This window comes from Eschscholzia californica, unplaced genomic scaffold (assembly GCF_041429995.1).
Source record: "Eschscholzia californica isolate CP2 unplaced genomic scaffold, dmEscCali1.0.p SCAF_6, whole genome shotgun sequence".
Lineage (NCBI taxonomy): Eukaryota > Viridiplantae > Streptophyta > Magnoliopsida > Ranunculales > Papaveraceae > Eschscholzia > Eschscholzia californica.
The window spans coordinates 2,270,202-2,283,951 of NW_028238483.1; the positions used below are offsets into that span (position 1 = coordinate 2,270,202).

At 37.5% G+C, this 13,750-nt stretch overlaps 1 protein-coding gene across 1 annotated transcript; it reads right to left on the bottom strand.

Annotated features, from left to right (window-relative positions):
- Positions 1-252: 252 nt before the first annotated feature.
- Positions 253-9,762, bottom strand: LOC147530790 (uncharacterized). Its single transcript, XM_086646408.1, has 13 exons — positions 9,300-9,762; positions 8,208-8,281; positions 7,865-7,948; positions 7,699-7,779; positions 7,164-7,244; positions 2,259-2,351; positions 1,968-2,141; positions 1,799-1,866; positions 1,645-1,696; positions 1,258-1,311; positions 1,045-1,137; positions 802-868; positions 253-618 (listed from the first exon to the last, which is right to left on the bottom strand). Exons 1-13 carry the CDS (start codon positions 9,430-9,432, stop codon positions 527-529), a joined length of 1,146 nt encoding a protein of 381 aa, XP_086502534.1. The 5' UTR covers positions 9,433-9,762; the 3' UTR covers positions 253-526.
- Between the last annotated feature and the right edge of the window lie 3,988 nt (positions 9,763-13,750).

Genomic DNA, 13,750 nt, shown 5'->3' on the forward strand with positions numbered 1-13,750 from the left:
TGAGCCAAGAAGTTGGCCCAGCCCACACCTAGGCAAACCAACTGGCCAGCCTGGCCCATTTTTGGACAGGTCAAGCATGGGTTGGGCGCAGGCCGCCTGACCCATTTGATACCACAAAAGAAAACAAGGTTTTTTCTCCACCCAAATTTCAGTACGGTTCTTTTTTGTTTCGCCCCATCCATAATGAATCATGAAACTGAAGCAAGTACAACTTCCTGTTTCTAGATATGATCTCAAGAGAAACCACGAAACTGTCATGAACTTTAACACTTGCTGTGAACCTTTCATACAGATAGAGGACATCAATCGTTAAATTACAACTGATGAGATTATGGTCTTTGAACAGCAAAAAGATAGCACGAGATATAAGCTAGTCGATCTTTACGACTTAGTTTAGATATGGGAAATAAACAAGAGACCACATTTCTCAACACCTTTTCATACCATTTATTTCCCCACCAAATCGATCAATTGCATCACCTGGAGCCCTTTACAGGCAAGGGAAGTTGAGAAAAATGAGCATAAATCAGCTCAGTTTTCCGATTTCCATCTTTTTTTTCAATGCCTTCTGACCATGATATATGAAGGAGTCTAGTATTCCAGAAACTGTGAAGACCCCTGTAACACAATTGCGAGAATAGATGAGACAACTACTAATAGTTTCTGAAAGGATTTGGGAGACAATAAATTATACGACTATAGCCGAGACGCATATCGGTGTTAGATACCAATACCCATACTGGTATACATGACTCCTTGTTGCACGAGTAAAAAAAGAAGAAAATGATTGATGATATTTACCTCCGACTATTGCACACACATTTGTCAGGAAGTGTAAAAATGAAACGTGTCCCTCACTAAAGGTAACCTGCAATTGTATCAAGGGTTAATGAGTGCATACAAGAAAGTAAATGCACAGTAACCAAACACGAGATGTTTTTGCATTTTATCTTATAAGAATCTTGGATGATCTACTAAACCAACACCATAGAATAAAGATAGATAATTCAATGGTTAAAATCAATACGACCATGAAGTGCACACCTTAATTGGAGAAAGGTCATAAAAGAAGAAAACACCAGGAAGCATCTGAGACCGCCCAAAATGAGCACCAGTAAAATGCTCGGTTACAGAGAACTGTATAATCCAGAGAAGTGCATTTTAATCTACAGTTGTGTTCTTTTAAGATCTGAATCACATAAATAAAACGCAAGATATGTGTCAAGAATACGCAATTTCAAGTGTGGTTGGTGTTACCTGATTTGACTGAATAGTATGACCACTTATATCAGTGTAAACTGTAGGAACCACCTGAAAAGAAGATAACTTTTAAGAACTTTACACTCCTAAGAAGAGTTTAGAATGTTACAACAATATACTTTTGAGGGCAAATTCCCGAATTGCGCCTACTTTGCGACTAGTACACCATTTGACCTCTAATTTGTCCAATACACCACTGACCGACTAAGCTATCTGTTCAATCCATAAACCCTTAAGTCACATTGTTCTCTGCCAAAACTGTCCTTGTGTTGAATTACTCTCTCACTCTCTCTCCCTCTTTTCCACTAAGACCTCTGACGGCCACCGCTGATGGAGTTCATCAATAAAAATGAAAATACAATCATTAAGTAAGCTGACACTGACCTTGATGAAATACTGATACATTCCAGTGGATCCCTCTTGCACCCATTGTACCCTGAAAACGTACAAACGCAAAACAATCCAAATGGTCACATGCACCACCAAGAAAGAGAAAAAGTGGATCGCAGACAAACGAATAAGAATTAGAGACAGTTACCTGTCCAGCGGATTCACTGCACCAGGGAAATACTCTCCGAAAGACAATCTGTTGATTCGGTGACTTATCTGGTTTTATAATTAAATTGATAAGATAAATTTTTGGGGCAGAAATGTTATCAATTTTGAAACCAGAAGTTTTTCATTTCAGAATTAATGGATGAACTTACATTGAGGTTATCCTTTTGTAAAGGTAGGAAATCGTGAACATTTGAGTGTTGAATGCCTTTCCCAGGAACGAAATGAAAGTTTCCAGCAATTTTATTTACTTCCAAGAATCCATAAATATTACATCCTTCCCCATCTTCGTCTTTAATCTTCTGGATGAAACCTTCTCTTTTGCACTAAATGCACAGGAACAAGTTAGAAACAAAAATTGGACTTGTAAAATAATAATAAGAGAAGTTCCAGAATGCAATATTATGAGTTTAAATTAGAGATTCCAACAATCAGTGACAAACCTGATCGATTATATCAGGATCTGACATTCCCCAGCCTTTCTTTCGGTATGCCTCACGAACTTCTTCACATGAGTTACAACAATCTTCATCTGACTGCACAAGGAATAATATAAATGTACCCTCAGATGCATACAAACATGGAGAACATAGTTATGCATTGACTACATGGTTAATACATATGTGCGTGCGTATATATATATATCAAAGACAAACGTAATAAACTCAAGAGGACTGCCCTCTAAGTATGATCTAGCAGCTTGCTTTGGTTGTGGCAAGGAGAGCCTCCCCTCGAAGTATCTGGCTCTTCCTTTGGGTTGTAACTACAGGTTTAAGGTCCTGTGGGATCCGGTGATTAAAAGGTTCAAGTCTTGCCTCTCTCCCTATTTACTTCCTTTCTTTGTTTTCTTCCCTGCAGGTATTTTGGGAATCCTTGCGGCTAACATGAGGAACTTCCTACAGGATGACTGGAAGATATAAAACAAATCCATTGGGGGGCGTGGAAGATAGTTACCGAACCTTTTGAGTTTGGTGGTCTGGGCAATAGGAGTCTTAAGGGCATGAACTAAACTTTCCTCATCAAATGGTTGTGGAGGTTCACAATGGAGAGAAACTCTTTTTGAGATGTTTCATCAAGGAGAAATTTGGTGGAAAGTAGGGTGTTTGGGAGGCTAATGCCTTAGGGGTCCCTATGGCTTTGGCGCAGTACAACAAGGTGGCGATTTATAAAGGAATTTAGCACGCTGAAAGTGGGGAATGGAAGGAACACCCGGTTTTGGACTGATGTGTGGCGCTCGGCAAGACCTCTCTGTGTTGAGTTTCGCACTCTTTATAGTATTACAGTGAACAAGCAAGCGGCAGTCTCTGATTGTTTCGTTACGATAGATGGAAGAGTTAGTTGGACGGTGATCTTCAGGCAAAACCTCAATTACTGGGAAATTGGCCTTGATTCGCTTCTTCATGTGTTGAACGATGCTGAGGTGAGTGAAGAAGAAGACATAGGGATTTGGTCTATTATAGAAGATTGATATACAGTTAATTCTTGGTATTCAGTGCTGACGAAATCGAAGGTGGAAAAGAACAAGATTTTTCAGTAAATTTGGAACAAGGTAGCACCTCCAAAACTCTCCTTAAAAGTTTAGTTTGGATAATTAATCCAAAAGGGGTTCGATGATTGTTAATTGATGAGTCATGTGCAAACTAGCTATGGAGCATCAATCACCATCTTTTGGTATGTCCAATGGCTGTTGGGGTTTGGGCTTTGGGCTTTTTTCTTGAGATCTTTGAAGATAGTCTTGGGTGCGCCCTAGATCTATTGAAGAAACTTTTTGGCAATGGAAGGCATTCAAGCTTCCATCAAGGGGTCGTCCACTCTGAAGAGTGCTGCGTCATAAAATATTTTGGTGCACTCGGACATCGAGAAATAGGCAGCTTTCGAGGGCAGATCGATAGCTGTGAGTAGCATTATTCATCTCATTCAAAGAGTGGGCGAGGCTTTGATCATTTTATGATTTCACTGATGCATGTGCAGCTATGATATTCACAATGTAATCTGTATTCTGTAAGATGGCTCGGATTAGTCGGGATGCACTTGTGTCCTGGCTTTTTGTTCTCTCCTAATCGTCTAGCCTGGTCTATCATGGCTTTTCTTCATAAGCACTTGTACGAAACTTTTTGTTTGCTATGTATTCATTCGAAGTTTTGAGAAAATATTGAAGAGGCCTTTCAGACAAAAGATAATACCAAGCACCAACCAAAGATGAAACCAAGAAGAAAATGGGAGAAGGGGGTACAAGAGACCCAATATTTTATTTGAAAGTTTTACTAACATATTGATGGAGACCATCTTCCTATTGGGCCTCACGGCCATGGTGATAGTGGGCCTCACGGTCAAGAAGCTACATTAGCGTAGTTTCTATAATTAAGTATTTAGCGTTTCCATAATTATAAGTCTTAGCAATCAAGGAAAGTATTATTAGTAGTTATCTTATTTCCTTATTTGAGTCTATCCAGGAAAGTACAATCTCTATATAAGAGAAGTCTAGTCTGTCTTTGTTAACCAGATCAGAGAATATTATCAACCAAGTTTATTATTAATCAAGTTTATTGTTTATCGTTATTTTATCAGTTTTATTTCGTTAGTTTAGTTTATTAACAATGGTGGATTCCATTACTTTTACGCTTCCGCAACAATCTACATCAGCTGGTATTCAGAGCTTTAAAAATCTGGGAACAAAAGATAAAATTTTTTTCATGGATACATCTCTCCTTGAGTGTTGGAAAAATTTTCCACGTTTAGATTGGGATCCCTTTCGAGATTCAAAACAATTTTATGTTGACCGAAAATATCCAGAAAAAATTAATACCGTTTCTAAAATTCTTCTATTCGACGGTCAATATCATATAAATTTTTGGATTCAACATATGGAAGATTGGTTCATAAACCAAGATATCCATGACGAAGATAAGGTTTTTCTCATCGAACAACATATGTCCGAAAGAATCTACGAACAATTCAATGCAATGCAATGGAGTCTCATTAATCAAGGGAAAAAATTCGTAGACGATTAGACTACATTGAAAAGCATCTTCATGAATGTTTTTCTTCCTTTAGATGAATATTTTTCATATGTGGAGACAAAGATTGAATCAAGTAGACAGTTCTCCAATGTTACTTCGGTCATCGTGTTCGATGGTATTGAAGAAGAAGTTCTTGAAAAAAAAAACAAAATTTTCTCAATGACTGAGGAAAAAGAAGAACAAAGTGAATTATCCGAAATTCCTTCGACTACTATGGTCGATACTGTTGAAGGAGATTTTCTTGATAAAATAAATATTAGTTTTTCAATGACGGAGAAAGAAAAGTTCAATGAGATGAAGAACAAAAGCTCAGACAAATTATTTGCTCCGTATATAATCCCGGGAGAAGAATTAGTTGTGTCGAATCATAAAATAATTTCTCCTCTATTGATTTCTTCATGGCTTTCAACTTCAAAGAATCATACAAACGAATCTTCATGGCCATCCATTGTTTTTCCAAGAACAAGACAGGTTGTATATGTGACCTCTTTCGTTAAACTAAAAGACGACGGGCGGTGTCGCAATTTACTAGACGTATCTACGTTGGTATTGCTTTTGCGAGTATCTTGGCAATATATGTTTCACATTATAATTGGTGATATTGTCAATATTTTTCTTCTTCGGATTTTAGGCAATTTTCGTGAAAAGTGGGAACTAAGGATTGCCTTCAAACTCGTCGCCGAAGTTACCTTCCACATCGCTGATATATATCCTCATTACTTGGACGATCCGCTTTATGACAACACCAACTTGGGGGCAAGTTGTTCCGCAGCGGGGGAGTATGATGGAGACCATCTTCCTATTGGGCCTCACGGCCATGGTGATAGTGGGCCTCACGGTCAAGAAGCTACATTAGCGTAGTTTCTATAATTAAGTATTTAGCGTTTCCATAATTATGAGTCTTAGCAATCAAGGAAAGTATTATTAGTAGTTATCTTATATCCTTATTTGAGTCTATCTAGGAAAGTACAATCTCTATATAAGAGAAGTCTAGTCTGTCTTTGTTAACCAGATCAGAGAATATTATCAACCAAGTTTATTATTAATCAAGTTTATTGTTTATCGTTATTTTATCAGTTTTATTTCGTTAGTTTAGTTTATTAACAATGGTGGATTCCATTACTTTTACGCTTCCGCAACAATCTACATCACATATACTTACAGTTCGATTACACTCAGTTGTGTAAAGCACACAAAGAAGATCTAGAGGTAGATCTTTCTGAATCATTAATTATCAGATAGTGGGCATGGTTCTAGAACAATTAACCATATTACAAGAATTTAAAAGTTTATTTTAACCGAATAGGAACCAAGTCGTCAACCATTTTTTTAATAAGCCACCGCTTTGGAGAAACAAGATAATTTCCTGGGTACAAAATTCGGGGTGGAATATTTTTGGCTTTTTTTTGTTTCCCCCAACCCCCAGCACCATTCTCTCCACTCCGGTAACGGTCGCTGGGTAAACGACCATTGTCGGCAACCTTTGATTCTTTTCCAAATTTTTCTCTCTTCTACTCCTACTACCACCACCACCATTATTTCTATCCTCCTCCCTCTCTCTCTCCTCTCCTCACTCACCCCTCCTCCATCCCTCTCCCTCTCTCTATCTCTATCAGTTTCGGGCAACAACTGTAGAATTGGGGAAAATCCTCCAACCATTATGCTGGTTGGGGGAATCCTCCCCAAGCCACTAAGAACTAGTTAGGAGATTTCCCCAAACTAGATCGTTTTTTCTGAGGAAGCGGGTCCTCCTTTTTTCCTGAATATTAGAGAGGGAGGATGAGACAAAAGAAGGATAAATGGAGGTGGAAGAAGAGGAAGAAAAACAAAAAGAGAAATGGTGTGGTCAGAGATGGTGGCCGGAGTTGGTGGTCAGTGATGATGAAGAAGTTTTGTGCCTCAGAAAAGACAAAACCTACAATTTCCCTTCAAAATTTTGTACCCCAGAAAATTTAACAAGATCCACAACTTCCCTTTAAATTTTGTACCCCGGAAAATTTCCTTGTTTCCTCAAAATGCAAACATGTTAATAACCCAAAGTCGGTTTTAAGAAACTGAATATTTTGTAAAGATAAAATTTATGTTTGTTTAAGACAAAAATTTCCCCTATTTTTGTCCTTTTGCTATTCTAAAAAGTTGATTTGTCTTTTATTTGTGTACTTACTAAAAAATACTTCATATGGTAATACTTCATTAAGCACCCCAAAAGCATAACATGTACTACTAGTACTCGCGAAAATCATAATTACGCCGTAACCAATTGAAATCAAATGCAAGCTAGAATAATTATTAAATTATTAATATCGTGATACTAGGGAAAAAAATTACCAACTCTGCTCCGTAACATGAACCACAGTATGTTTCATTGTGTTCAAGCCTGCCACCATGCCTTTGTAAAGGCTTTTCAATCTGTATGACGCATATGAGAAATGATAACAGCTGAATGAGACAGACTTAATAACGAAAAAGAAGTAACGAAACGCAAATTATAAGGTACTAATTGAATCTATCAAGAAAACTAAAACCAAATCAGAGTCAGCGTTCCAGTGAAAAGTTGTACATCCAAGATATACATAGCAACACACAGGTCAAGTTTGGACGGAAAAGGTATTTAGACGACATAATTTAGCTGGAAAAACTGGAATAGAGGACGTGAAAAATAAGCACATTATTGTTACTGGCCTATGTAGACAATAACACTATAGATGACTAGAATTTTTTAGTTCCAATTGGTTATATTATAATAGCTAATTCCAAAGTTTTTGCTATAGCTATAGCTAGGATGAACAATTTTTCGAGGAACATTACGTTCTTCAATCAGAGAGTACGCAAATATTAAAAAATGAAGGACAGACAGGCCAACCTTAACTGCACCAATTCCATCCTGCCTGGTCTCAATAACATTGCCATGAGAATCGATCCTTTTCTTAACTATATCATGTCTCTGCAGATAAAATAAGAAATATATATGCCACAAGATTAGTCAAAAGCAATAAGTAACAATTCCACATATCTAGAGTGGTACGTACTATATCAAGATGTTGCTCTCCACTGATATCCATGGCATCAAGGCTGAGCATAGTACACGCAATAGCGGGAAAAGTAACATCGAACTGCACTTTGCAAGCAAAAAAAATGAGAGGCGTCCGAGTACGAAAACAACAAAAAAAATGTAAAGACTGAAGATATAACTACTCATCTCACAAAATTACAGGTTCTCACTATTATATCAGATCAGAAACTTGTCTGAACTGTAGAGTGTCAACTACGATCGGTTGCTTCTGCAACCCCGATAATGGTAGAAAGCATGTGAAAGATTGTAAAAGAATGAGCAAATGTTTCGATATTTCTACAGTTCAAGATAGAAATTACGTTGATTCGAAGAGTTTCTCCTCTTGACGTGTCTACTACTAGCTTTGTGTCAGAAACTGCATGAAGATATAATCCTGAAGTCCAGTAGAAAGACGATTCAGACATTGAGAAGTTTAGATAAACCAAAATCAATGAGAATATACAAAATTAATATGAAATCCAACTTCATAGTTTGAAATATATAAACACTAAATTTCCATATTTGTTCACCAGAAGTACTAGTTCATTGGTTTAACGTTGTAAGATTTTTTTAACACCGAAAGGCGCACCTTCCTTCGAATATAGAAGCCTAGCCCTAATATACATTCAACAACTTGTAGCCCGAATGAGTCCACAGAAAGTCCAATTGTGTAAATAGTGAAATTATTGCAGCTAAACTAGAGAAGCACACCATAATTCAGTTGAGCAGAAAAGGGTCAATTAGTGATGGTGGTTAGTCGTTGTTCCGTATCTTTACATTATGTTAGGACACTAAATTTCTTGCAAGTCTTACTCAAAATTCACTAGTACCATGCGTGGAGCAACCATTTCTGTATCACCCATGATCCAATGCTACCTTTCCTAAATTATAGTCTCTTAACATTACTCACGGCCTAAGCCTAATATTTTCTTTCATTAATGCAATCTCATGCCTGCATCCTTAACTTTTGGCTCTGCTTAGTATGGCGCTGAAAATTTCCTATCGCAAAACTTCATCATTTTTGTCTGTGTTGGTTAAATTAGGGTAGAATTATTTTATAGTTTGCATTCTTTTGTAGGCCCATTGCCAATTTCACCAATTAATAACCATTAGATGCCTCATTAACCACTTCTAAGCACACGAAAAACAACAAATTCCTAAATTCTCATGGCATAAAGATGGAACCTATTATCAATTTGAGGCGTTGTTCTTCAAAAAGAAAGAAACTTTCTTCTCCTTTTGAATAACCCAAATTAATTTCATATAGCTAAAGATGACACTCAAGCAGGTAATTGTATATTTGATTGATTTTTCTGATTCCAAGTATAACGAAATCAAAACCCTAGATGGGGTAATATTGGAGTAGAAAACAAAAAAGAAAGAAAACCCCTAAGCAATGAAAAGTTTCATACTTAGCTCGGAGACGAAAAGCAAGAGCATAACGATGGTTGAAGTCAAAGTAATAACACCTCCAGAGAGAGTTCTACTGTAAAAATCCTCATTGATTTTAGGGTATGCATCCAAGCTCCTTAACTTGGTAAACATCTTGATTTATTCCTTCCTTCCTTCCCCAAAACGATAAACAGAGAGAGAAGGGTATTATTGTTAGAGAGAGAAAGAGAGAGGAGAGGAAGAGAGAGGAGAGGAAGAGAGAGAGAGAGAGAGAAAGAGATAACAACTACCCTCTTCCCTCCTCTGAACAATGATCGATCTAAACAATGTTCAGATTTCTCTCTCTTCCCCTCTCTGTTTATTGTGGGTTGGTTGGGGGCTCCGGCTGCTGTTTCTCTTGGGGTGTTTTCTTTTTGTTTCTTTGTTTCCTTACTATTTCTAGAATCTGTGCGGCTGTGCCTATTCACTAATTTCTTCTTTTTCGGGTTATAAAATTAAGAATGTTGTTTAGTATTACCTTTGTTAAGAGATCTGATTAATGGTAGTTTATATATATTCTATTCTAATGACAATTTAGAATATAAAAAGTATTTATGTTTTGAAAAGAAAGAAGACTTACCGTATGTGAGTCATTAGTCACCCTTTTTTTTTTTTTTGTTGAAGGTGATATTAGTCACCCTTGATCACTTAAATAGGTCGCGATTTTGGGAATAAAAACAAATCTCTCAGGAATAAAATTTAGTTAATAAATATTGATTCATAGATATATTTTTTTTTGGGGAAATGTTAAAGTTACAAAAGATTTTGACAAAAAATAGTTCTCAGCTGATGTGGCGGTTGTGGTTTGAAACTTTGACCAAATCTAGGCCGTTGAGAGATGAATATCACAACCGCCACATCAGCTGGGAACTTTCTTTTGTCAAAATCCTTTGTAACTCTAGCATCCCTTTTTTTTAGTTCAAAAATTGACTTGATCAAACATTGCTCCTTAATCTTCGTCTTCTTTCTACCTATTTATCACTCTCTCTCTCTCTTTACCTATATATCTCTATCTCTCTCTCCCACTGTCTCTCACCATCCCTCTTAATCTCTTATTTTTTTTTCCTTCTTCTTCTCTTAGTCTCTTCTCGAGTCCTCATTGTCTATATCTTAGAGAGAGAGAACGAAAGAAACAGGAGAGAGGGAGAAAGAGAGGGTAACAATGAGTTAGAGAGGAGAAGAGAGGAAAGAGAAAAGGTGGCAATGGTGGCCAGAATGGTGGTGGTGGGAAGTTGTGGTGGTGAAGGTGATAAAGAAGATGAAGGTTATGGGGCAATGTTTGATCAAGTAAGTTTTTGGACTAAAATAAAATATTCCCCCGAGAATATAAAAAAAAACATGGATTCCCTAGAGAATTTATTCCCCGAAGATTATTCTTTATTCCCCAAAGCCGCTGTCGTTAAATAAATCTGATTGATTAGGGCGACACGTTTTGGATCCCTAAAGACACAGGAACAATGCCTTGGTAAAGCAATAGAGGAGTGAACCCGAAAGGGTTCTGACACGTGAACCCTAACATGAGAGGTTGCCACGAGTCTCCTGCACACTTTGAACTCTGTCATGACTTAAGGGCCAACAAAAGAGTGGATCTAAATCAACTTACAACTTAAGCCCTAGAACGGGAAGTCTGCAAAAGTTTGTTCGACACCTTAAACTCTACTCTGCCTAGAAGAAATGTCGGCTGCACGGAAGGCCAGATAGCACCGAATACCCGCTCTTCTCTCAAGACACAGTCGCATACGATGTTGGTGATGTCGAAAAGTGATTTTCTGGGTAATATTATAGATGATTAAGATCCAGATGATGAATTTATATCAAGTGATTGATGAAACTGAAGGAGGTGTCCTTCCATCAAGGTGTCCTTCTTTCAAGGTGTCGATGCAATAATAATTTGTCAGGAATGATAAATGATGAAGGTCATAAAGTCTGATAAGTTTAGGGGTCGTAATATTTAGCAAGAAACCAACTACGACTTGCTACTCCTTTGGATAATTCGTGGCTGACAACGATTGAATCCTACAATGCGTTGCACATAAAGAGCATCAACTTGATTATAAGAAATAACTAGAGCGAATGGTGCATAAGACGCGGTAGAAATCCAGGCAAGGGATGCACAAAGGGGTAGGCTAAGTGTTGGGCTAATGATATTTAGATGGCGACCCATGTGCACGAGCTAATGTAAGTGGCCACAAACCAAGAGTCCGAAGGAATTGAACTCCATGTAGGCGCCTATGTAGAGGATTCCAAATAAGAATTAAGTCCTCATCCAGGAATAGGGGTGGGAATCGGGCGGGTTCTGACGGACTCGGGCAACTATGAGCCGGACTCGGGCGGATCGGGCTCGGATAAGCCGAGCCCGCGATAGGGAGTCAGGCAGATCGGGCCGGACCAAACACTCACTATAAGAGCCCGTAGCCCGTCCGAGCCCGGCTGCCCGAGCGGGTTCCAACGGACTCGGGTAATTTTATTAACAAAAGTATTAAAAAACAAAAGTATTAAAAAACAAAAGTAAAAAAGCCCTAACTTCCAAGTTCATTTACAAATAAAAACCCTTAATTTTCTCAAATTTGAATTCAAACATTCTCTTTTGCTTACTGGTTGTATCCTCTGTGCTTTCCATACTGTGGTGGATGCTGACTTTGTTTCATTTGTGGGTAAACCTTAGAGTGACATGAATGAGAATGAAGAGAGAGAGAGACATATACAAGCTACCCATTTCTTCAATCGCCTATTTTCTTGAATAATCACAGCATTGATGCCAATAAACAACATCCCCTCCCACCCATTTATGTTAATACAGAAAGAAAGACAAACTAAAATAAAAAATAAAAAACAGAGATTTACATCAAGAACATCTCCAAACAAAAATAAAAAAACCCTAGATAATCATAACATCTAAATGAAACCCTAGACTACAATTTTATGAAAACTTGGGTTAGCAAAAGATTTAAAAGATTCAAACAGATTTATGTTACAATTTTATGAAATTCTCATATTTTCTCCACATTTTTTTCAACTTCCTGAAGAATAACTAAATACTACATTCTATCAATATCATTACACCATCATCATCCCAAAAAAACTACATGATATACAACTATACAAGTCTATTGCCTCTCTGAAATAGATCTGACTCAATAGAGTAGATCTATTTCAGAGAGTTTACAACTTTCTACAATTTAAAAAAAAATATATAACATAAGGAATTTGATGTTCAAAGGCTTCAACCGCTTCCTCTGATCCGTAGATCATCAGCGTATAACCAACCGAACATATTAAACTTTTGATCCAAAAAAGTTGTAAGTGGTTAGGGTTTCTCTAAGATTTAATGTGATTAATAGATAGAGGAGATGAAGTGGTAAGTGGTTAGGGATTTAGGGTTAGTTCATTACTTCATTGTGTCTGTTTGAGTTAGAGAGAGAGGTAGAGAGAGGAAGGCAGAGAGAGAGAGAGAGAGGTAGATTAGGTTAGTCTTTAGGGTTTTAGTTTTGGGGGAGGTTATTTATAAGAGATGAAGGGCCAAGTTGTTTAAATCCAACGACTGAGAAATAATTTAAAGAGACGCCCTATCTCAGCCGTTGGATCTAAACAATTACATCGGGCTCTCCGTCGGGTTCCCATCGGGCTCGGGTATCGGGCGAGTTTATCGGGTCGGGACTCAGATTTGAGCCCCTGTCCGAGTCCCGACCCTATAAACCCGAGCCATCGGGCCGGGTAAGCCCGGCTCGGGTAACACGCGGTCAGCGGTCCCAAACGGTCCAGGCCGAACGGGCCGGACCCCGGGGTCCCAGACCGTTTTCCTAGCCCTATCCAGGAACCCCTTTCAAATGGATTTTTAACAAAATTATATCTAGGGTCCGTTTGATATGTTGGAACATCTAAGTAAGAAAATTGTCTTTTTTTTTTTTCTGATGAGAAAGAAAACAACTTTCTTTCCCATTAGAATTCCAAATTAAAGTGTTTGGTAGGTTGTAGTAAAACTATAGGGTGCCTATAAAAGATGGTATACTTAATTGAACTCTTTAGGGTGCCTTCAGAAAATTCACTCATCTTCCCAAATGGATTTACAGGAGAATGAAATTCATAACCCTAACTAAATCATATAATCCATTCCAAGAACAAATCTCCAAAATCTGAAACGAAATTGCTTCATAGATTCGTCGTTCATGTGCTTCATCGCTTTAGCAACTTCAATATCATATTTATACTTCAAAGAAAACAAGAAAAAGGGGGAAATTTATGGTTATGAGTTCAGCAGAAATATTATCTTCACAACTTAAATATCATCTTCCATCTTTCTTTACTATCATAAATTCAACCACAATCTTCCATGAAATTCAACTTAGATACTTCAATATCATCTTCAATATGATGTTCCATGGAAAATCATCTTTATAAATCTAATCACAGTATCATCTTCATCTTTTTTTCC